Genomic DNA, 27328 nt, shown 5'->3' on the forward strand with positions numbered 1-27328 from the left:
TTATACTAATCTATATTTTAATAAATAAAACAATGATAGCTGTCTCAATAAAAATAGTATTTTACTGTAGTTTACCTTTTAAATATTTATTATAAACATTTAGAAATAATAATTAAATTATCCGTAGTATACATTACGTGTACATAAAGTAAAAATATTGTGAGAATACCATATTTTTTAAAGTATTTTAAATTATAATTGACATAACGTACTCGAAGTTTGTAACACGTGTTGTTACTATTGCACGAAATGTCAAAATCTAACTTGGTAAAACAGTTTAGTTAAGAAAAGCGGTTTTGTTTTAAAAATATATATTGTGTAATTAAATATTTGACCAGTTGTTTTTTTAGTACGCGTTATCACACTGTGTAGTATTTCAAAGTTAAAATATTACAAGTTACGTATTTTGCCCATCCACGGTCCGCTTGATAAACAAACGTTTTCTTATAAAACGATGTATGTAGATCGCGTTAGGGAACGGGGATATTTCACTAATTGGCAATTACATTAGTTTTTTGATACAAATTAAAAACCATTGAATTATTGAAAATATTATCCGGAGTGATTATTTCATCCAGTGAAATACTCGAATGATTTCATCTACAAAATTAGTCCCAGTTCCTTGATGACGTCGAGCGTAACGACTCGTCTCGTCAGTCCGGGAAGGAAGTGGGCATAGATAAGTATACAAGTGTGAAGTATGGAAGTGGGAGACGAGAGTGGTTCCATTGTGGGTCATGGGATCGAGTTGAAAGGCGCTAGGTGAGCTGGTCGAGCTGAGAAGTAAAGGAATGATGAATGCGATTGGTGGCACAGCTGCTGCTGATAATATTATGTAAGAACAACGTTGTTTTATATATCTGCGGTGGCGTCATAAAGTTTGTGTTATCAGCCAATGTCCCATGGAGCTGTTGTTGTAAGCCACACGGCACGTCTGGAGTCTGCCGTTGCCAACTTCGGTTCGTTCACGAGCTATCGTCAGCTGGTACCCACGCACGCACAGTGCCACCGACGTTGTCGTCAATCGTCATTCCACGTTCGTCCTGTCCGCGTGCGTGTTGTCGGTGTCGCGCCGTCGACGCCTTCGATGCCGTCGAATTGACAAAAAACAATTAATATAATTTATATATATTTATATATAATATTATACAAAAATAACAGAAATTTGAATATTTTTATTCAGTCCGTTGCTTATCTACGGGACGCGGTTAAAAGTGCGTGGTCCGGTTGAAGTACAAAATAGTACACAAACGTGAAAATAATTGTTTTGTTTATTATTTATCTTTAAAATATTGTTATTCGTATAGTTTATTATTATTAAGTATTATAGTTTTTTAATGTATGCAATATAATAGAATGAAAGCTCTTCGGAATTTCATTTTATGACCACTATGGATGTATAAATAGCCGATCTGAATACACGCACTGCCTACTTATTTCAAGGTAAGAAAATACAGTACATAGATTTAAAAACAAAAAATAGAACCGCTCACGGTTGGTATTTTTCTTCCTATAGGTTTTTAGTTCTTTAGAAAGTTAACCATATTTTTGACCCACTTTTACTTTTGACTTTCGTACCAATAAAAACTGCCTAGTGTGATCAAGTTGCAGAATGGCCCTGAAAAGTTGTACCACAACATTAATTAGCTCGGTACTCCTCGTCGAGTTACAATTGATGGTAGTAGCAGTAGTAGTAGTTGAGTAATTTTCTTATAATAACTCGACCGGTTCGATTTTTTTGCAAGTAACGGTTCTACTCGTTTTTTTTCACACTTATTTCCCGTGAATAATAAACCATAGCCGTGAACTATAGGGGGTTTTCTTTTTTATAATATACCTACTTATGTACCAATGGAGAAATACACCCACCAATTATTATAGATAGACTAGAAATAATTATTGTTAATCCTTACGAAACGCACGTCGATTTAACGTGCACTATTATTGTACATAATATTAAGTGCTTTGTATTAAGTCGTTAACCGTTAAGCTGCCGAAAATTATACAATAATGTATACAAATAATAATATACAAGTGTGTGTATATACAATATTCTAGATGACCTTTTAACAGAAATGCATACACACCGCACAGGCCTCCCCCCATATCTGGTCATGCGGTTATGTTGTCGATAACTACGTAGAAGTCAACACGCCGAACAACAACGCATAATGAGTGTAATTACATGCCACTGGTATAACACGAATGGGAGGTAGTCGACGTCACGATCTTTTCTTCGGCGACAGTTGACGAAAGGAACACATATGTGAACCGTAGTAGGACTTGTTCATCCCCCGCATAGTACCTTTTTTGTAGCACGTGTATCCCTTTCACCGCAAACATATTTACAATGTAACACACTAGAACGCCCCAAGTGGGGGGTTAGAACACACTTACCTACCTATACAAATGTGTGTGCTCGTAGCGAAAGGGGTATACAGTACCTAGGAATGATAAAAGTTTTTCAAACAGCTGGAGGTCTCTTTTTGTGTGTGTTTTTCCAACGACAATATTATTATAACGAACCAGTTTTCTGTGGAATATTAATTAGTATTTACCATTATTATTATTATTATTATCATCATCATCATCGTCATTGAAACAATGAACGTAAGGTATAATAAATTAAAATAAAAAAAAAGTAATAATTAACGCGCAAGATATATTAACATATTTTTCTATAACATGGGTACCTATTTAATATGTATTGTAGTTTATACGTTGTATTGTGCTACAGCCATATGCACCGGTTTGATATTCGTATGATCTCGCAATCGCCAAACTCCTCCGTTAGTTTACAGCTGCAGTCTACATATCTATACTATTATTCAATACACAAGCACTCGTCGCTAGATAACCGTAAAAGTGCACACTCCACGTTGGCTTGCACGTGTACACTTATAATATAACTACTCTAAAAGCTTAGGTTAAAAGCAGCGTGAATCGTGATGGTACAAAGGTATCCTAATATATTTGATTTTAATATAAATTATAATAAAACGACATTCGACTTGGTAACGTTTAGCATTGATCCACGTCGCGATCGGTCGACTAGAACGGTGGCTTTCTATTGTACAGTTGTTTTCCTAATATGAGGAAATTGGAAGTGAGTAATGACACAGTTATAACTTATAATAATAAAGAAACGCCGGTCGCTTCCATACGGGCTTGTGTACAATTATTATTCATTTACAGGCGTTATAATAATAAACAGAATCACGATAAATAAAAAATAAATAAAACATCCACATGCCCTTTTGTACCTTTAATACCATGTTTTATTATTTAATCAAAAATGCTGCGGTTGGGTAATAGGGGAAGGGGACACCGGATAAGGGCTGTTTTAATATAACAGTCTCAGCATGCTGTAGAACATAATAATATGGAACAATTGTTATTGTATTATTTGCTTTGCCGAAAACCACGGTTGTGTTGCAGACAGATATTACGTAACCAACTCTCTATAGCAATGCTATTGACTTAGAATGGTTTCGAAGCCGTATAATGTCTTATCACCCAGTCGATAATTTGCCACTTAAGTTTCTATACAGGGTGCAGAGAGAATCATAATAATATATTAATTTGTTCATGAAATATTTAATATAATAGTGTATTGATTTTTGTTTTTAAGAAGTTGTGTAGTTTGGTGGTTTTTTCTGCGAAGTTGATTTTTACTATTTTTTTTTCTTCGTACATTATGCATTCGGTTTAAATGTGTTTCCGAAAGCTTTTGGGATTACATCACACGATGTATATATTCGCGATTTTATTTTTTTGCATTTGGCCGATTATGGCGACCACTTGAGAGGTCAGTGGCACATAAAAATTGATAAATTTGTAATGGTTCGATAAAATTGTACTTCGGTCTAAAAGGGTTAAGGCCCTATGGGTTACATCAATGTTTAAGCAACTGCGTTCAGCATTAGTCTGTTGATAATAATACTTTTGGTGTTGGCCGGGGTTGGACTGCTGGCAATGTAATTTGGTCGTGTACTGTAATCTCGTATCACCCTGTACCTACAGTCCTCCTGTAAGTCTAGTCGGGTTGACGCGCTGCAAGTCCAAACGTTCCCCAGAACGACCCAGTGGAAATGAGCGCGTTACATTATAACTTGAATTGATTTATAAGTTTTACGGTTCGCGGGAATTTGCAAACGCGGGGCCCTGCAGTTTAGTTTCGGATCTATCGCAATGTTTGGACGTTTGTTTATTATTTTTATGTGTTTCGCTGGAACTCGTGGCCGCGTTGTCGTGGCCGGCGACGTCATCATCGAGCGCGTCCGAGAACGTGGGCCGTTGCCCGGCCAACGGCATCGTATACCGTAACCGAGGCAACGGCAATAGTGTTGCCCCGTGCGACCGACCTAAATGCCACCACGAGTGTTAAGGCTCGAGATACAAGTAGACAAACAAAAAAAAAAAAACATTCTAAGGAACACATGCAGCCATACACAGTAGGCGAGAAAACGAGAAACGAGCTCGACTCCGAGACACCAAATTGTACACCAACAATTTTTGAGTAGCCTCGAATGATTTTATATGTTATTATATAATATTGTTGGTTTGTTAAAAAAAAAAAAGAGCTTAAAGCAACTTTTGGTAAAACGGAGATGTGACCCTGTTTTTTTTTTTATCGTATTTAACTTCCTTTTACCCGTACAACTCGTTTTCGTAAAACTTAACATACTAGTTTTTATTTTTATTTCGTCTCGTCACGTATACTTTATACATAAACATTTAAACATGCACACGAGCCAATCAATTATCAAATATTATATACTTACTATTAGAAAATAAAAAAACAATTAGCTATAGCAACCTTAGCAACATTATCTAGTTCAGTTTAATTATACCTAAAATTGTTGATATTGTTTAGCGAGTAACTTTTAAGTTCAAATATTGTTGTTGAATTACCAAGTTTAACGAAGCTAACGTGTTACTGGAATATAAGTGGTGGTAACTTTTCAATTACTTGTTTTAGCTTGGATGTGAGAAGGCTTTTTAAGGGAGTAGCCTGTAAAGTGTACCTGTAGAAAACCATATCCAATAAATATAATTAAATTAGTACTGACAATATATTGTTTATGTTTCATCTTTGAAGAGTAACTTGTTTTCAATTTTAATTCGATTTTCGTTTATAAAATGTAATATAATAACCCTTTGTCGAACATTTTATGTAGGTACCTTCATATTTTTTTACACATTACCGGAGGATACCCAGCCCAATTATTGTAATATGTAAATAACGTTGCTATAATAACTTACCCGTTATAATGTGTAAAATAATACTTTTTCATCGCATTCAAAAGCTCCCGTGCCCTTTGCTGCTTTAGAAAAAACTGGCCACACAAAAACCCGACTATATAGAGTTAACGTTTGCTGAGATAAACATTTGTGCTTTATATTCTATGTGTTATGCAATGTAAAATATTCGTCGTTATTTATTTTATCGCTTCTGTTGGCGACGCAAATTAGTATTTATTCTTAAGTGTTTCGCAACGGTATCTCTAAATAAAGACGGCTAATATATATAAGCCAAGTCGATGTTGGAAATTCTATAATCGCATAACTTAAGACGTGCGACGAAGATGAACGTACCAACGCTGCGCATTGTATAAGAGCTCGTTCGCACTCCCCACTGTTTGCTTTCTTACCACTTCCACTACCGCTTTTGTCAAATAGCACAGGCACGTGAAGTAAGACCGATTCAAGGATGCAAAAAACATCCGTAAACCAACGTTTTCTATATTTTAAAGCGACTACGTTATTCATCAACAACGCAACGGTGCCAAGGTCACCCACACGCGACGCGTGCACATCTAAAACACACCCAATATCCACTCTAGGGCATCTAGGATATTATTTTCACATAAAACCGGAATTAACATGGGAAATTACAATGTAACTTGTAGAACACGCATTAAAAAATACCGTTTTTAAAAAAATGCATTTAAAATATTCTTTTATTTTTAAATATATATAAAAAAAAATATGTTTCCTTAAAAGTAATCTAAAACAATGTATTACGTTTACAAATGCAATAACAAAATAAAGTAAAATGGTAATGTCAAGCGTAAACTTCTGAAAATAAATATTTTTTATTATTCGTATTTAGTTCACAAAAAATAGGTACAACTTAAAATTAAAATACACATGTAATTATGTTTGTGTATTTGTAAATAAATATTATTAAAAACAAATTGTCTCTAATTAAATATTTCACAAATTAAAACAGCTACCAAAAACTTAAGTTCTATCATTTAATGTCATTAACAAAATAATGCATAATCCTAATTTCAGATTATAAAATATATAAATAATAGAAGAAAAAAAGCTAGTACAGTGGGGTTGGAGAGGTCAACGTTTTTTGGAACTAATTGGACTATTTTGAAAAAAGATATGGAGCGCCGTAATTTTAAGTTAAAAAAAAATGTAAATTTTTCGGGTGTTTTTCTCGATTTTGAAGGGGAAGAGATGAACTTTTTACATTTTTAGTCTAATCTTAATCTTAAAAGTATTTTACGATTTTTGATCTTAAGAGTTGCTAAGAGGAAGGGATAAAATCTCTGTACTGTAGGATACAGTTATCAAAAAAAGGTTCATAACACATTATTGTTCTTACTGAATACTCGTTATCTAATGTTATTTATGTTTAAACTTGAGTGTATAATTATATTATATAATATATTATTATTTATTTTACGCCAACCATAATTCATATCAAATATTTAAAGAAAAATAATATTACGTAATAAAATAAGAATAATACCAACAAAATAACATTAAATAGCGGTAAACAAATATTGATATAAATTAATAACTCTTAAATGTATACTATACTGTATAATAAAACATTGTACCAGGTTATGACTTATAGTATTTGTATTAAATTCCAAACATCTAATTGTTCCCATTTAATTGGGGATCTGATGTTTCGTGGTTATATTAATGGAATGAGCATACACTGTGACATACAAGAGAAGGCGCCTTATTGTTTAATATTAATTGAATAACCAATAAATTCAAAAACTTATGTCTCTAAAATACAATTTATCCCGTAACAAAAAAAAGTTTTACTTTTCATGTATCAGTAGCAGTGTTTAAATGTTAAGAGTAATGTTTTCTTCCTTTTTAAACATAGAGCTTGACCGGTTTTTTCAGCTTGTGTTGTTGAATGGTGAGCAGATCATAAAAATCCATAATAATAAAAACCGGAAAAATAGGACGTGACACCTTTTTAAAATTGACTATCATTTACCGATGATGGAGATCTAGTGGATGTGAGTAAACAAATGTTAGGAGTTAATGCACAACAAGGCAGGGAAGCATTGGAAACATACATTTTAAAAGTGTAGATAGTGTAAAAGTGGAAAGTTTACTATAAAGATTTTTATCTGCTCGAACTATTAATTCCCTTTTTACTCGCTTTAATCTCGTCAAAGATGATAAACGCTTGTACCTAACCCAATAAGTGTTTGCTTAAAATAGGTTGTTGATAAGTCAATATTTATTTAATATTGACAATCATTATTATTAATGTAAAACATATTTATTTTTATTATTTAAAAAAACAGACAAACTAGAATTATTATTTGTTTTTTTTTATTTTTAAGTCGTACAAAATATTACCAAACTATTAAAAAACTATAAACTCTGCACTAGCTACTAATATATTATAAAAGTAGATAGTGAGAAGTGGGTGGTGGATAAGCTCAAGAATTATTTAAATTAAGCTGATATTTATTTACTTGTGATAAATTGCGTTGAGTAAATTCTCGTGGGATACTTTTCATACTTAATTGTATTCATAATTTTACTTTAATATTATAATTAATTTTTAACTTCATGAGATTATTTGTTGAGAATTATAATAAATAGGTAAAACGTACTTTCATAATTATTATGCTACCTGACACCAAGAAATATATTCCAGGCTTTCTTTTCTCATCTCCATTATAAAAATTTGTATCTGAAACGTACAACATTTTTTGTTGGAAATTTTGTTTGGAACGTAGAAACATACAGTAAATAAAGTTTTAATTTTCGGTGAATATTTCATTTAAACTTTTCGCAGAATAAAATTATATATAATTGTGAGCAAACGTGTTCTTGCATTTTTATACTTTCTCTAAAATTGAACGACGCATACGCCAGTTTGAGTTGTAGAGACAAAAATGTAATTTTAATATAGAATTTTTATTGGTGTAACTAAATAAATTTCATTAGCCAAAGTAATGATTCTATAGAGGTCATTTTAATGTTATTGCATCGTAATTCGCTTTCGCGCTCATTAAGCTATTGACAGAACGCACTGAATTCTGAAGTGTAGCCGGTTGATTATACTAAATAAATGGACAGCTATAATATTGACCATAAATTCTCATCGTTTATTACAATATCAGACCCCACCATGTTATGATAAATATCAACTTAGGGGCTTATACACACACACACACCAGCATATTATTATTATTATTATAGTAGCCGCTATTACCTAGTGTCGTACACTCGATGTTTCCTTGAACCCGCATTGACCCTATACTTCCCATATCATTTACTTCTCCCCCTTCTACATGATTAATAGAATTAATGTCTATAATTTTGTTTGTTCTTGTTGAATATTGAAAAAAAATGATGTAATGTATTTTTTAAAAAACACGAAGCTAGATATTGAGCCTACGGAGTACGGACTGTCTACTATCATGCCGTTCTAAACAATTCAATCTTATTCTTAAAGCACATTGCACATATACTTGTTTTATACATATTTTAAGTATGTACTATATAATAAAAAATTAAGGGTTTAAAATAGAACCCAAAATGGGTTCTATTGTATACTCAAAAATGGATGTAGAATTTGGTTTTGGAAATGGTCATCAAAATAAACATGGTGGACATATATGTTTTTTTACTGAGCCATTTTAACTACATTTTTTATTTAAAACAAAATTATGTATTGTTATTCTATCATACCATTAAATGTACTAAGAAGAAAATTTTAGTTAAATAAGTAAAAGTCAAGACCGCGTATCTAAAAAAGTTAACGTCTGTTAATTTAATTTTTAATTTTTTTTAAATATTATTTGTATTAAATGTAACTTAAACAAACATAAAATTGTTTAATTAAAAAAAATATTCTATAAGTTAAAAATGTTCTTATTTTTTTTTTTAATATATCGTCTAATTGCTAGCAGCTGAAACTAGATTACTATCAAATTTCCAACTATGTTTACAGCTCTCTATACAAACCCATTCATTTCAAATGAAAAACGCAATAGCTGTTGGATAACGCGCACCCATATAAAAATATAATTGAAAACTGTCCAAAATGTGTACCTATACAGATTTGAGTATTCTCTATTTTTTCCAAAATCCGTGTATTGATTGCAAAATTTCTTGTTATTGTTTTACGCTAATACACAGCATTGTTTGATTTTTACTAGTCAGTAGTTGTATTGAAAGTTTTTTTTTTTTAGTTTTTGGGAGTACTTAGATCCCATGCTGAAGAGCATACCAGGAGGTAAATGTTAAAAATAAGTGTTTCGCAAGGCCACTTAAAATGGGGTTTCGTGTAATAAAATGATACAAATAAAATCGTATAATATATGTACCATACGCACAAATGCCAGTCACGTTGTTTTTTAAATGACTTTCGAAGACATGACAGTTCTAACGGCTAACCTTGTGCTATATATATATATATATATATAAGACTTGTTGAAACCCTTATAATATGTTTACACAAACGGAAGTCCTTACGTATTCAAGTTATTGATAGGTACATACATGATACTATACATAGTCACTCTTTATTTACCGTACTAATGTCGTGTATAACATTATACAATTACATGACGTGTTCATTTAAAAAAGTGGCAAATGCCAAATATCAACATTAATTAATATAATAAGAACAAACGTCAAACCATTGGCCGTATTGTTCTTTTATACCGAATCGCTTTTACGTGAATTCATTATTTAATTCTTCAATTTCCGAAATGTTTATTCATGATGTAAAAAATATTATGCGTATAATATTGTAGAGAAGGTATAAAAATTACTCTCCATATGAAATTAAAATACCGATTCTTTTATTCAAACGGTTAACTGTACTTTCAGTATTTATAGTAAATATCGACAGCCCTCGGTGCTGTGATATATTATAATTCATAACGTCAATTTAGATTTATGATTTATCAAAAATCTTCATCGATGACATATTTGAACTAAAATAAACATATGTACATGTACGAGTATCATGAAATTTTATTATGTGATATCGGATATTTGTTGGAAAATAATACCTATTAATCGGCAATACTGATGAGTGATGACTGATGACTAAACAAAATTAAAGATAAACACGTTTTTTATTATAGGCTTTCAATTTTTGATAGGAAATACATAACATTTATCACATTGGGTCGATTAGTTTGACGTTTATGGCATCGCTAAATACATATACGCGTAAGATACCCTATATTATACAGTATTGGTATAAATACTATGCAACTCTGTATGATCGTTAATGGGCGATATATATTTAAAAATTTGAATCCATGTTTTTACTATCATAATGTGGTCTTAACAAATTGAATACAACCGTCTAAGTTAGTAGCTTATTGAAGGAGTTAGTTTTCTTAACTCCATTGACAGTAATAAAACCACTAGACAGAAAACATCTAGTGTATCTATTATACACGTAGTTAAAACTGTTATTTCAGTCTTATATTATTCACTAAACGTTTTACTATTTTAATACAAATTTGTATAAGCCCAAGTTAAGTAAGGGATGCTTTCACTTCTGGAGGATTTTCAGTAACCTTCGCAATTTCCATGTGTCAAAACACAAAAGGTGTGACCGTCGATGTGTTTTTTTGTGTTTGAAATCAGGACAACTTTTTTTCCTGTGGGCCGATTCACTTCAATAGCACCTCTATAGATCCGGAATCGTATGAACTTGTTACTTTGGTGGGTCAAAAGTAGATAAAGTCAACTCCTTCATCCTCAAAACCAGGAAAACCCCAAAAAACTGAACCCCGCTTTGGTAATTTCTTACTGTGTTGATTTAGACTGTGCTAGTTTATATACTGTGCTTGGTTTTTTTTATCTTAAAATGTAAACGCGCGTCGTCATTCATCAATGGTGCATATATTTTTTTTCTCGAAAATTGAGTTTATTGGTTCACAACTGTTTGGCCGCATTCCGCCGGACGTGTTAAACGCTAGTCAAATGGCTGGCGGCAACAGCTCCAGGAAATAAAACCTAATCGGTTTTCCCCTCACTGTGGTCCAGAAAAACATGCAACTCAAATCATGTGTAGTATACATTTAACATTTTGCTCTATTCAAATATAACGCACACACGCCGCGCACTTACGGCACGGCAATGCGTTTAACAACGTTGCCATTTATTGTACCACGTTGAATTCACGTTGCAAAACTCGGGCCTGAGATAAACATTGAATAAATTCGCAATTGGTGGCGATAACTGCAGTTGCTTAGCAACTAAGCACTCATGAAATCATTTTAATGTGTAATACTAGACTAAAGAGTTATTCGATGGTTATATAGTAATATAATACAATTATCTAGTCCACATATATTGTTATTGCGAGCCCGTGTTTAATACGTGATTGTTTCCCCTTCTTGTTCTATTTATGTCATTATTATGACACACTTTGGTATAACATAATTTTTTTTTCTGATGAATTGCTGGCATCCTTTATTCTCTACCACTGAATAGCGTTAGTTTGTTTCTTGTGTTGTCCTAGTCAGCAATAATACTCGCCGTGGTTTTTATGAGCTGTTAATAACATTTCTTTCTTTCTCGGTCCTCATCACACGGTTTGGCTACAGTTTCCGTTTTACATATACATAAATCTAAAAAAAGGCGCCCCCACGCATCTTCTTAGAGTATCTCCATCTGCGGTCTGATTTTTAATTTCTCTACCGTTATTTTGGGCGGCACCGTTTTTGTGTAAAATCGACCTACACTTTTTTGGTTAAAACTGTTAACAACAGATTTCCTTGTTCGCTAGAATTTTTTTGAACGCAAACTAGTCAGACGACAGAAATTGTTTAAGAAAATTAGTTATTATTTGCATAATATATTTTGTATTCTCTATGTACCAAGAATTAAATTAAATGCGTAGCATACCCAATGACTAATCATTTATTCGAAGCTTGTTTAGAATCATTAAACATTTTCAAGTTTTAGTAGACTTATAATATCCAAATTATTTGAGTTATTAGTACTTTAAAAGTGTAATAACTTTTATGTTGCCTATGATAGTATGATAGTATGAACAATGATATTGTAAAAATTAATCAAACATACACCTATTTAAATAATTAAACCACTTAAGAAGACTAAATAAATCAAATCGGGTTATTCCTTAAAATGATTAACGTATTTACGGCAATTCATACTTCACAAAATATTAATTATTAAGTGCTTACTATATTTATACAATATAATATATTATATTATGTTTCATGCACACTTTAATGTACAGATTTGGCCATATTGAATCATCTGGATCTTAACTACTGATCGGTTATTATTGTGGTTTTGAGCCGTGTTATGTTTTAGAAATTGTTTATTACCATTCATATTTTCTGTACTGTCGTATTATTTTTAATAGTTCAGTTAATGAATCTCCACATAATATAAACATTTTGGTTATAGTTATGAAAGTGAAGTATAACATCCTTGCTAAATTGTAGCGTTTTATTAAAACATATTAAACTAATCACGACAATTAAATGTATATTGATTCGTTTACCGATGGTCGTTCATGTAATCCGATATTAACCCACTTGGAATGAAGATACTAAATCTGTGGCGTGCCGATAGTTTTTCTGGATCTATTTCCCTTATACATTAGAAATTGGTATTGAGTAAACATAGGTGGGCAACTAATGAATGAAAACACTTAAAAATCCACGACAAAGTATAATGAGCTAACTGGCTCGTAGAATAAAATGTATAACGTGCCATTAGGGGCTGAGACAATTGCTATGCTATCACGTTACACAGTACCTAGTACTGTAAATAAATAGTGACGAAGTTTATGAGAAAATCAAGTATTAATTTAAATCTATGTAGTCAACGTTTCTATGTTTAATTACAAAAATATACATAAAACGTTTATGAAAGTGCAACCTTGGAATTCTGGTAATACAATCAATCCACAGTGCACAGTGGCTGCACGATTCAACTTCGTTAGATTTTTTCTATATTACTAGAACCGGGGAAAATATTTGTATCGAGTCATAGGTAATTTACACTATACAAGTTTGACTTTTCTTAGGCGTGTACAAATTCCAGGTCCGCTCCCGTATAGTTGTAACCTTTTAAGCTCTGTAAATGCAGTTTTTGTTTTCTTATTTTGGCGTTCATAGCAATATTGTGACGGTTTATGATCGGTTTCCGATAAATTTTATTATGGGTGTTAAAACCTAAACGTGACCCATAAAAGATCCTGTTTCCTACAAACATGCCGGTTATTGTGGCAACCGTCAGCTGACCTACACACGGGCGCATAGTCCTTGTTGTTAGCAACGATGTATTCTGCTTAATTTAAATAGGAAATTGCAATGGACGCGGTTATAGAAACTGTATGTACTTAATGTAATTAATACTTCCTTTATTGTAACGATATCCTTTAAATTTATAATAAAAAAAAATTTTACTGTATAAATTATTCGGATAAACAAATTTGTAAGCAATCAAAAAGCTCCGCGGCCGCTGTGCAATGTGCTTAGCAGTTACTAAGTATTTTTGTACTTTGATATGAGATTGGTTGCGAGTTATGACGGAATATTTTCTCGTTAACAGCTATCAGCTGTATAATGTTACCACTTGCCATGTCGAAAGTGTGTAACAAATATGTGCCATCGGTGATAATGTAAAATATATGGTGGATACAATATAACGTATATTAGTAAATTCAACAATAATTTACTTATAAGCAAAAGGGCCCAAGTCGATTTTTATCAAAACTGAAGTTATGTTGTTGGTATTATACTAGATGATGGAAAACATTTAACATCTGGGCGTTTGTCTAACTACACACGATAGCATTTAAAATGTATTAGTTACTGCACGAATTTTTTTAATTTTATTTTTTTAATATTCATTGCAACGAGTAATATTAATTTTACTACACTATTTCAATTTTGTATGAAATGTTTGTTTTAAAATAATCAATTAAATGATCTTATACTCGAATCGGATTTCAATTGATTTCAAAATTAGCTAGGTTATGTTTTTATCGAGTTACTTACTTAACATTGCTTGATAAATATTTTCACTGAATCCGTATAAAATAAAAATCGTTGAAACTAGACCGTACCTAAATTGTAAAAAATAACTTCATGTTATCATCGTTTATTTTAAAAAGGGGCGTACCTCGTGAGGATGAATGTTTAATATAAAAATATGTATCTCAGCGTAAAGCGTTTGAAAGAGACTTCATCGATACTAGTTAAGTATTTTTTGAATATATAGTGCAGAGTGCTGGTTCATAGTTAATCGGCTCTCTATAATTAATACTGATGCGTATAATTATACATACAGGAATTTTACATTACACACAGTGATGAATTAACATATTAGATATGCGGCTAAACACGTCAGGCATTTTAAAATGCTACAAATTGGAACAGCAGTCATTGTACTATAATATAATCAATACGCGGGTTTATCGCAAATTGTAATCAGTAAACAATGTAATCAAATCACGAGACATCTATTTTAATGCGCACTTTTATTAGTCTTAAAATTCTACATCTACTGATAGCTAGTAGGATACAATTGATTGATTTATTATTTATTATTTATAATAAATCAGTCGAGGGAGTTTTACGTTTTTATCATAATTCTACAACCAACAGTGATTTGTCTATCATTGCCTACAGGTAGCATATATCCGCTACAAAAATAACTTCTCTCATGTTCTCGTTTTAATATAGCATACATAACGTAAAATGGCGCAATGAAAAACAAAAAATATTGGGCTAACAGAAAATTTTGGTTAATTGGGATAAATTAAAAAATAAAAATACAAACTTTTTTATATTTGATTAAATGTACTTTTTTTGTGAAAATTATTTTAAAATACATTTAAAATGTATACGCACGTAGTTCTTCTATCTTATTTATTGTAGTTCAAGGTAATGACAAAACACAAAATTATATATTATTAAGGCGTTCGTATATTGTGGTAATAAAATAATGCCATTCAGATTGTTATGTACGGCCCACTCGTCTTTAAAAAATATTGGTTCTTCATCTTTAAATTCCGATGCGAATCTGAGGAGGTATTGATTTTACATTTACATTGATGTGGGTTTTATTTGTCAATTCACACAATAATTACTTTTAAGCCTACTGAATTCTTTAAATAAATTGCTTTATGAAGTATTCATTTTTATTAGTCATGTCACTATCTAACGATAACTAAAACACTTACTTTTGATACCTTTACAATCAGTAAGCAAGTATTGACCAACATCAACCATATATATATATAAATATATACAAATACATTTAGTATATTAGTGTCGACATAATATTACATTAAGAGATATTAACAGGCCCCGTTTTGGTTATCATAAAATTTAATTTTAATTATGAAAAGTAGATGTAATGCGTTTAAATATTTAAACTCAGTTTCTTGAGATTTTATTTTTTATTGTAATTGCGTCGAATAGAAAAATACTTATAACATAATACTTTTCAACAAATTTCACGCTTAATAAAAGTATAACGTGTTTTATTTATGTAAATATTTTTAATTTAATTTTTCTGTTTTATTGTATATACTTTGAAGTTTAATGTATTAATATATTATGTATATATAACTGTAATTTCTATAAGTAAAACGATAAATTACCCAAATAAGCTTTTAAAATGCGTGTAGTGCGTACTATAATATATACCTACGCATTGTTATTCATAAACTCAATTATGATCTACTTTATGCCCTGCATTGTTCTCTTGTAGCAAAACTTTCATGATACAACATTTATATTTTCTCTAACAATTTTCACCGTCACCTCTTCTTAACTAATAAATAGAGGCCGAATTTCTATGATTTTACCCGATTTTTTTGGGATATTCACCTATATAGCAACTGGAGTAAGATTTTCAGATTATTGCATTAATAGAAAATTCACAGGACAAAGTTTATTTTGCATGTTTGAAATTGTTTTAATATTTTAGAATTTATCGCAATTTATAAAAAAAAGTCGTATTTTTTAGTTTTTGCTTAGTCTTTTTTTATTTCAAAAAAATTTGATAAAAACTACTTTATTTTTATTTATTATTTAAAAACTTTAATTGTTGTATTTAATATTATGTTTCATATTACATTTATGTATTTTGTGTTGTATGATTAAATGAATGATTCAAAAGAAAATTGATTTAACCTGTACAAATATTGTACTTAAATTGTTAAATTGATGTTCATGAGCAAATAATTGAGTTTATTTTATTGAGTTTTAACCAAATATACTGTAGGCAGTAGTTTTAATCAGTGTTTCTTTATTTGGTACTGTAAAATGGTGTATTATTTATTAAAAAAGGTATAGTTAAACTATGAATTATATTTTAAAAAGGGCATTTGAAGTTTCATACAAATGCATATTTGTATTTTTGAGTGTTGTTTGGTGTATTTTTCAGGGTTTTATTATTAGTATATTTTTAGGTGTTTTAGCACATAAAAATCCTGGGCTTTATTAGTAAAGTCCAGAATTTAAAAACAACCCTATGTGCTTGCTTTAATGGCCACATTTTTTTGCACTTACTAACAAAACATTATACAATACTGAATATTATCAGACAGACGACCTTTGGTGCTTCTATTAAAAATTGTTGAAGTGTCTAAACCGGCATTACATAGATATATAGCTGTATAGTTCCATTTAAAAATAAAATTTTATAAAAAAAAAAAACGAGCACTTGTTCAAATAAATCTAACCACTCCCCGCTTACAAAATAGTTTTGTTAATGTTGAACTAACCAATGAATGCGTTTACTGTGTTTTCAATGGTTTAGATATATGTGCCAGTCCATATTTATCTCGTCTTGTTTTTGAACACACAAAATGCTGTTGTTGGATCTGAATAATACTGCCTATAGTGACTAAAACAATGTGCAATATCTACGCTTCTAAAATTCATTTCAATATTAGAATTTTTGTATCTTTGTTATTTGAATTACTAAATCAAAACTGTGATAATTATAGTTTACATTCTGTTGTAAAATCGAGACGATTTTGGTTTCCTTTTTAAATTAACTACGTCTTTAGGCAGTTGAACAATCATTTTTGGGGTTAATGGCTTGGTCTTAAGTGTTTTCGGAAGAGGATTGGTAAATTATGCGTCCAAATTCTAATCTTCTGCATTCCGTTACGTTACGATTGTTATCAATGGGTGTTCCACGTGTATTATAGTTTGCGGATCTTCTTTAGCCCTACGACGGTACAATGTGACATGTGTTATGTAGGTGTGTCTAATTTTTTTTATCGATAATTACTTCCTCGGTTTGACATGTTATTTTTCATTTCATTTAGTTTTGTGCTACTGCGGATGCTCACCGTTATTATTGACGAAATTAAATGCATTTGGTCTATGATAACTGAATTTAATTATGTTATTTTTTCGTTAATAAACCTGAAAATGTTTGTATATATGATTTGAGACAAATTTTTTGTAACATGCTACTTTAGAATTTCCAACTGCAATTGCTCGGGAACTTCATAAAGTAGTTGAATATTGTGTATATATTTTGAACGATCTTTGATAAATCACTTTGAACAGTGTAAAAACGCTACTTTTTAATTGCACGGTTCCCAATCAACTCGATTTCTACAAGAAACAAACAAAAAGTGAAGTGAAAATCGTTGTTAAACTGTCGTCGATTTATTTGAAAATCAAGTACGATAATCGGAGATAAGTAGTCCGGATGATTAATAATGATTAATGAGTAATCTTTTATTTAATGATATAGAAAAAAAAATACACATTTATCTTAGACATTTTATTAAAAAAAAACCTCAGATTGGGAATTATGAAACAAATTGTATTACAATTTATTGTTTTATGTTATCTTTTATTTCCGAGTTCTGACCATATGTTGTGTTTATCTCGTGTAGTTCGTTATACAGAAACTTTATCTTTTATCTAGGTAATCAATGTTAATATTATCTTCCTCTGCTCGGAATGCTCGAGGATACAGCCTGTAAACCGTCGTCTTTAAATGGATATCAGAACAGTGTTTTCTTCGGATATTATTTTGTTGTTTTTTTTCTCCGTGTATATTATACCGTCGTACCTATGACTTGTGAGTCATTGTCGCCCCACTGAAAACTGGTTGTCCGTGGTTTCGCCAAAGGTATACAGGTATACATCGTGCACGCGCTTGCGCACACACAATGTACATTGCGTATACGATACGTATACATTAAACGTATCAAACTCTGATGAAACGAAATTCGGCGTCAATAGAAAATTACATTGCGTCGTTTATTACACGGTTTATCCTCGAATGCGGTTTTCAAAACGCAATTCTATCGGGTGTCGCGCAATGTCGCAACAGGTCTGTCGACGCCGTCTTGCCCAATTGTACATTACAATAATTTATAATCGTTAATTTTTCTAAAAGCTCACTAGCATTATCTATTAGTTCTACGTGGGCAGTATGCATTTATACTATTAATATATATAATACTATATAAATGTATTTATTTTGATTATTTATCGGTTTCAGCTGACTTGGAAAATATGGCACCGGATCAAATGGGACCGGACGATGACGCGGGCGTGACCGCTTTGAGCAACTGTGGAGCTTCCGTGAACACCGTCTTCGTCACGGTACCTGCCAGTCCATTTCCAACCCGGGTGAGTTCATTTTTTCTTATTTAATATATACTCGGATACTCTTTATTTTCGTCTGTTGTGTGCCAAACGATGGCAAAAATAACTTAAAACCTAGCGGTTGTACAAATCTTGATATTTACACAAGAATATAAGTTTTAATGGGTTTATGCGTACCCAATAAAAACGTATAAAATAACATTGCCATCTCTGAGCAATGAACACAAACACCGAATACGGAATCTCTTTACAAGACTTTCCAAAGCCGTTCACTTACCCTAACGCGCTGGCGACGTTTCACTGTTTTTTTTTTTTTGGAATAGTCATGGTACTGTTTTTCTAATTGTTTGTCGATGCATTAATTACTATTGAAGTACGAGTAATCCGGCATTTTTTTAATTATTGCGGAAAACAATACAAGTTTTCAATTTCAGAACACGACCGAAAATGGACGCGAATGTGGCGTTTAATATTGGCTGTACCTTTTTTTTTTTTGTTGCTGTAATTGTTTTGTTCTATTGAAATTCGACAAATTGCAACGAGCTCCTAATTGTCTTTGGCACCGTAAACAGATGAACCGCGGTGTGCCGTTACCGTACTCACGAATGCTTGATGTAAATAGACTTGGAATTGTATTATCATCGTACCGCTGCTTCTGGAGATAGCATTCGGCCGAGCTCGCCGTTGCTTTATATGGCCAGGATCAGGCCCGGCGATGATTTATTTTTAAAAACGCATGAGGGGTCAATATAAATAGAAACAAACGCGCACGTAGAGACAAGACACACGCGAAGAATATAGAAGATACGTGCTTGGACAACTATCAAGTGGTCAGCAATGCGACAAATGTTCGTTTATTTCCTATGGGGCAAACACGGCAAGGAGTGGGAAAGGGAGGGTAGACCCCCACGCCGCACATCAGTGTATTACGACTTCTCTTCCGTTTCTTTACCGATATCGCACAGATTACACTTTCTTTTTCATAACAATATTGTATCTCTGATAATATTTTACCATAGACGAAATTCTGTGTATCGGCGGCACGAGTTGGTTGCTGGCCGTTTAATAAAATAATACCAATATATCATTTTTCCTTGAACTAAACGGTTATGATTTTTGTGCACAGGAAGAACAACAGCTGTCTTCCGAAGACGTTTCCATCGGCGACGGCGAGAAAGACAAAGGCAACTCGTCGACGGACGACAACGAGGACGATGACCTTACGTCACTCAGTTGGCTGCAAAACAAGAATCTCCTCAAAGGTTAGAATATTATATATACGTTGTGTACACTGTACAGTATATATATATATATATATATATATATATATATTTAATACCAAGTACCGATAGAACACAATGTTCATGTATAATCAAATGTACCGTGTATAACAAAAATTAATAAACCGTGTTTACGTTCCGGATTGTTAGGCAAGCGTGGTCAGTAGTACGCCCTTTTTATAAGTGAATAGAAGTACTTTAATTTCGTGCATTTAGGTCAGATCCGTCGTAGCCATTACTATCGCCCGCAGTGTTTTATAAAATAAATATGGCTGCTGACGGAAACTTTTAGGCATTTTCAATAAACTATGTAAACACGCATATACATATGCTGATAACCCATCTAGATGTTTGTACAGTTTCCATGTATGTGTATAGATTATTATTATTATTCCAGCAACTACTTACTGAGACCGATTAATTGTCATGTTTAGAACAGTTTAAAATGTTCGTCTATAATTTCTAGCTCCCCAGAACAATTACCTAATTTCTATTTTATTTTTATATAAAAAAAAACCACAAAATTCCTATTTCTAGTTGTAAATTATGTGTGTTTTTCTTCGACCTTAGACACTGATCTAAAGCTTATTGATTAACCCAGTCATAATGACATTTACTTCCAGCAAAAATTGTTGACTAAAAATTAAATTAACTGCAAAACGTGATTCAGTTAGGTAGGCAATTGAAAAAGAGAAATTAACGTGTTAAATTTAAATTAAATTTGTTGTATGGAAGTTATTTAAAACATTTTACTGTAAATGATTATTTTTTTTTTACCTGTGCGATTTTGATGCATTAAAAAATTAAAAACTTTGGTTATTGCGTTTTAAAAAATTGTATTTATTAGATTTGTTTGTCCTCTGTTGGGGTTTGTAGCGTAGAACAATTATAAAAAATACCATGTTATTTATGAGCAGGAAAAGTTTAGGTAATCCTGATAAATGAAATAAAATGTTGATCGCTTTATTTAAACGCCAAGTGAGATGAAATATCTTCTGTAGGCCACCATAAAAAATATAACATAATATATAAAAGTATAAAGTATGCTTTTATGGACTGACGAATTATTTTCTCTCTAGAGCTTTTTATCTTTAAAAAATGTTTGCTTTCATCTTGTTTTTCAGGTTTCAATTATAAAAAAAAATTTGCTATTCATTTAAACCTTTGAAATATTAAAAATTTGCTGAAATTATTTAAGCGTGGTTTAAGATTAAATCGTTTTTTACGTATTCCGTTTGTAATTGAATAATATAGACCACAACAGACAATAAAACTTTGAACGCAAAAAATAGCTTTGAGCAGTAAGAAATTATTACCATAGGAACGACTATTGATTACAAAAAAAAAAAACTATAATGTTAAATAATAAATATATATATTATTTTGAACCAATGCTTTATACGGTTATTTTATTTCATACAAAATATTACATAATTATTGAAGTTGATTATACAATAAGATATCTGTATTCATTAATATTACAACACACATTTATAATATTACAATTTACAAACGGTTTATTTTCTGTTTTTAATAACTATGGGATAATGTATTGTGCGCAATTATTATACTTCAATAATATGATATATAACATTCGAATTCTAGTTAAATAGGAGAATTTTATATTATTATTTTATTCTCAGTATTGTTACGCATTTAAAGGAAAAATGAATATTATTTATGAATAAATGAAATTCTGGTACTTGCAGAATGTTGTAATTACTCCCAACTCAATTTTGATTGATGTACATTTCACACCAGGCTCAGACTTAACTGTTTTATATATTATTATGTTTGTCTTCCTTTAATTTAACATTTTGAAAAGCTATTGTTTACGTACTGTATAGTAGGTAAACCGTAGTAATATCAATTGAAATTATAATATAATACCGTTCTGTAATATATATATATATATAGAGTCTTTCATATTTTATGTTACAGCAAACATTTTATGAAATACTCAAAATAGACAAAAATTACCAAGTATTATTTTTTTTAGTATTTTCCAGAGCACTTTTAACTTTTGAAACATTTATGGTAACGTATATCTTTAATTAACTTTGTAAATTAAGAATAATTTGCTGAACATTTTGACCGGTCGATAACCAGTTTTGAATAAAGTTTAAAATTTAGGACAGGTGGAACGGTGAAGTGTAGTTTCATTTTTGTCAGCGCGCATTACTCGACCGCTTTTTACTTCCCGTTCTTAATTATAAACTTAAATAACTTTTAAAGTAATTATTCAAAACTGGTTATCGACCAGTCTTTTGTATGCGCTGATAATGGTAACATTGTTGCCCAAATACGTATACGCTATAGAGTATTATTTTTGTGGTTAATAGTTTATTATTTTATTTCTTTACTAAATTATTCTTAATTTTTTAATTTTAACTAAATATATACGTTTAGTAAAAGTTTCAAAAGTTTATAGAGCTCTAGAAAATATTAAAAAAGTAAACTTGGTAATTTTATAATATTGTAGATCATGTAATATAATAGTATATTTAAGTATACGTGGTCATTTTTACTTATTTTGAGTATTTCATTGAAATTTTAGCTGCAACATAAAACTTGAACGTCTCTTTATTTATACATAAATTTAAATATTTTATTGATAAATATCAAACATTTTAATATTTTTTTATAAAGGTTCTCTATTAAAAAAAAAAAAATTATTTAATAAGCATATTAAAAACATTTTACACCGTCGTTATGTTATTTTTGTCTGTGATGTAAGTCAGGGTTATCTTTGGTCTCGTGACTTTATGCCGCTCTTATTAAATTATCATTATTATCACAATGTGCTACCTATTAATTGTATTTATTTCAGTGCACTTAAACTCTTCTAGTATCTACTCGGGGTGGACACTTATAATTATTATAATTTGTATTCTGAACGTCGAATATCTTATATAAATAATTTTATACACATTTATAATTATACAAATTATATAGATAACTAAAATCATGATAGACATAACCGTTGTGAAATGAAACCATATTGCTTCTAGATTTGACACAAAATTGTATTGTCATTTTTATTTTTACTTAACAGGAGTTCACGAGCTTCCCAAAACTGATTATGCAGACGAAGCGTCCTCTGACTCGCGTTCGTCGAGCGGTCAGTCAATATCGCCTGTCCGCTGTTGGACCACCGTGTCCAGTTTACCCAAAGTGTCCGCACTGCGGTCGTCTAGCTACGATCCAAAAGTAAGTACACACCATTCGATGTAAGTACATCGAGCTTAATCAAATATTCTCGAGTACCTACACATCTATACACGCTTTCCAATAGAGTTGGCGAACAAAACCAACATAAAATATACCTAACCGGAGGCAACGAACACACGTTGCGAGTCTGGAAATGTCAGCGATGATGCGGAAAATACCTAAATAAACATAATTTATCATGTTAGAAAATGAGCGTTAAACCCGCGCCGCTTTTCCATATTACCTATTATTGTATACCCGTTGACGGTTGACTTATTATACCCACTCAACAGCTGTTGTACAATAATAATGAATCGGTAGCAATAATTCTCATCTTACAATTCAGTATACTATTGTTATTTATGCGATTATGCGTAAGTGATAAGTACACATATTGTACGCTCTCGGCGGCTTTACACGTTTCGCAGGCGTGAACATAATCGAACGGTACTTTTGTTAAACCGGAAATTTTTTTGAAGCGATAAGATCATCCGTATTTTGACATCTTCGATAAAATATAACAAGTTTAAAGTGCCTCCTCAGCTTCGCGTTAGAATCTCGTTAAAATATTACCAAAGCACTGAAAAGAAAAGATACCCTACAAATATAACGAGTATTATAATATAGACGTTTCGTTTTTTGAGCTCCTCAAAAATTCATCGGGCTAAAATAATAATTAGAAAAATAATTTGCTACCTTTGACGATGTTTCACGTCGCTGATTTCATTGTGTTAATACCTACGCGAGAGCTATTAACATTATCAAGTACAATATTGATTATAAATACTATTTATATTATTATATATTATTTAATGTATATATTTATTTTATATTTAGTATTCATATAATCAATCGCGTGCTACACAAATATGTTTTTTTTTTTTAATGTTAGTTTATTATGTCCAATAGGTGCATACCGAGTCAAAACCGCCGTACTCGTTTTCCTGTCTTATATTCATGGCAATAGAAGATTCGCCAAAAAAAGCCCTGCCTGTCAAAGACATCTACGGCTGGATCGTAGATCATTTCCCGTACTACAAGAACGCACCTACCGGCTGGAAAAACAGCGTCAGACACAACTTATCGCTGAACAAGTGTTTCAGAAAAGTGGAAAAAGCGCCGGTAAGTGTGCAGTAACTCGGCGGGTTAATGTTTGAAGTTTAAAAATTGAAATTTTGTCCCGGCAGAACTTGGGGAAGGGATCCCTGTGGATGGTGGAACCGTCTTACCGGCCGTGTCTGATACAAGCCTTGCAGAAAACTCCATACACCAAGGGCTACAGCAAAAAGACGGTGACGGCCAGTCCTATCAGTCAATCTTTGGAAATCCAAGTGAAAGACGAACGAAGCGAGGACGAAATGTCCACGGTCAGCGACGTGGACGCCGCAACGGCTATGCTAGTGTTAAAACACGGGCCACACGTTCGCATCGTCCATGACAGAGGTATTGTTTTATAAATAATTACGGCATATTAGGCTTAAGTGTGTAATTTTGTAAACAATAAAAACAATAAGTACCGTAAACGTATTTAGATATTGGGACATCTGGCAATACTTTGGAATAATTTTAACAAACTGTTTAAAAACCAAAGCATAATTAATGCACACGCCGGAATTTGAATAAATAACGATTTTAAAAATACGTCACTACATACATATTATATTTTAGTAAGATAATTGTATGAATATTTACTAGTCGTAACATATTTTTTCAAATTGTTATAACAGATCGTTTAGCGTTTCTAAACGGTTTTAGACAAAAATTCTATTAAAATGGAAAAGTGCTGAGCAGAACATTTGTAAATTTCATGCCATTAACTGTTCAGCCTCGAAAGTTTTAAACGCGGACTAATCAAAATGTCTAAAAATAGTGACGCGGTAAAAATGCTTAAAACCTTATGGCTAAGCTTTAGAATACGATTAGCTTTCATATCTGTCACAAAGGCTGTGGGCTATTTCCGATTGTTCTAGAAAAAAATTAATTTAATCACACTAGCTGGTAATACAATACATTTGAAAGCTTTTTATTAAAATTTAGGTTTATAACTTCGAATATGATAAAATATAGTACACATTCAAAAACATGATCTATTAATAATTTCTTATTTATTACCTAATTGTGCATATAAATTAAAATATGTTTTTTACTAATTTAAAGTGGGTATATAATAATAATAATAATAATGTACGCACATACTAGGCGTTTTTATTAACAGATGGAATTATTATTTTCAGATTGGCAGCTGGCACAGACGAAACCTAACACTGAATCAGAATTAGCGGAAGTGAGAAATGTGAGTGTAATAACATTTTTCTTTACACCTACCATGTTTACGAACATTTTCTTTCATCTTTAATGGTTTAATATTTATTCTGTGAAATGATTGCCTTTATTGATATTTATCGATTACTTAATATTTTTTATTCGAATTTGTTAAAATTAAAAAAAAAGTGATTAGGTTTAACGCTATTGATCAGCAATGTCATAAAAGACAATATCTACCCACTTTTATCCAATTAAAATAACCATTATTTGTAAATAAAACTTAATTATCTAAGATAACTTTTTTAATCTTCTCTCTGACTCAGTGTGATAACAATTTTTATATTTTTTGTTTAGCTTTATCCCATAGTTACAATTTGTCCAAGTGAGGATCATACGTACGATAATTGCTTCAAAACTGACAGGTAATTTTAAACAAATATCTGTAAATTTTTTTTAAACATGTAGAAGTTGTGTATTTAATTGTTATTATTTTATAGCTTGTGCAAGGAAGACGCTGAAGAGAGGCGAAGAATAGTAGAAGGAGCCGATGCCTTGTTAAATCTGGCTGGTATAGCTACGCGACGCTCGTTGAAACGTTCATCAAGTTTCGAATGCATCGATGCCAAAAGAGAATGTACAGATACTCTACGACAGATATACCTGAAGAAACAGACGGATAATAATAATGAACCGACAGCCATAGAACACCATAAGGACAAATTTAGATAAAACTTACTTTTTTTTTCCATTAGCATTTTGTTAACTAGTTCATATAATAATATGACACATTAAATACATAGTTTATTCTTAAATTTATAGAAAAAAGAATAATTATATTGCTACTGAATGAGCGGGTTAGTTATAATATGTATAACAGTGGTATTGTTGAAAAGGTGATAGTTTTTCTCTCGATTACTATATGTCATTTGTTACATTGAACATTATTGTCTTCTCGCTCTTAGGAAGCACTGTGATAGTATTTTTAAAAAAAAAAAACAAACTTTATTATTCATGGAATGCGCGATATTATTAGTTTCGACAAATGCCTGACTGTACACCAAATTTGTTAATAACTTTTTTTTTTTTGTTATGTTTATTCATATAATGGTTAAATATTAAATAATATATAAAACGTATATATATATTTATAAATATATTTTTAGAATTTTTTTTTTTGTTACACATTTTGTTGTGAAATTTAAAAATCTATACAATTTTATATGCTTCCACGAAGTGCTCCCTGTTTGTGTTCAAAGACAATCAGAAATGTTTTTTTAACATATTAGAAATTAAAAAATAAAATAGTTTAAAAAACAAAGTTGATTAGAAGTATTTATTATACATTGAAAATTTTTTGTTGAGTAAAAGATGTTCTTTCAATGTATTAAAATTACTTAACATTTTTATGTTTGAATAAAATTGATAGTATACTAGTAACATAGTTAAAAATAAAATTTGTCATTTATTTTTAATTTTTTTGATTGATGTTGATGAACACACTAGTAGAGGATACTCAAAAGAAGTATTTTCTACGGAGTTATAACCATTATAAAAAATACATCATGTAGACGCAATATTTCATAAATTACATTTGTTGGTTGACAATTACAAGAGCAATAAAAACAATATTATAAAAAAGAAAAACATTGATTTGTTTGTATTTTTATTTATAATTAAATTTTATACAAC

The 27328-nt window shown here is 31.1% G+C and overlaps 1 protein-coding gene across 1 annotated transcript; it reads left to right on the plus strand.

Moving 5' to 3' along the window:
• The first annotated feature begins 1001 nt into the window (after positions 1 to 1001).
• On the plus strand, positions 1002 to 27266 carry LOC126840209 (forkhead box protein N2-like). Its single transcript, XM_050575808.1, has 9 exons — positions 1002 to 1443; positions 18778 to 18908; positions 20011 to 20146; positions 23220 to 23374; positions 24284 to 24496; positions 24562 to 24817; positions 25609 to 25667; positions 25994 to 26061; positions 26137 to 27266. Exons 2-9 carry the CDS (start codon positions 18792 to 18794, stop codon positions 26366 to 26368), a joined length of 1236 nt encoding a protein of 411 aa, XP_050431765.1. The 5' UTR covers positions 1002 to 1443; positions 18778 to 18791; the 3' UTR covers positions 26369 to 27266.
• The last annotated feature ends 62 nt before the right edge of the window (positions 27267 to 27328 follow it).

Source organism: Adelges cooleyi, unplaced genomic scaffold (assembly GCF_023614345.1).
Source record: "Adelges cooleyi isolate 19-005CV unplaced genomic scaffold, UGA_ACOO_1.1 ACOO_flye_CR_arks_rails_tigmint_CR_PRNA_376, whole genome shotgun sequence".
Lineage (NCBI taxonomy): Eukaryota > Metazoa > Arthropoda > Insecta > Hemiptera > Adelgidae > Adelges > Adelges cooleyi.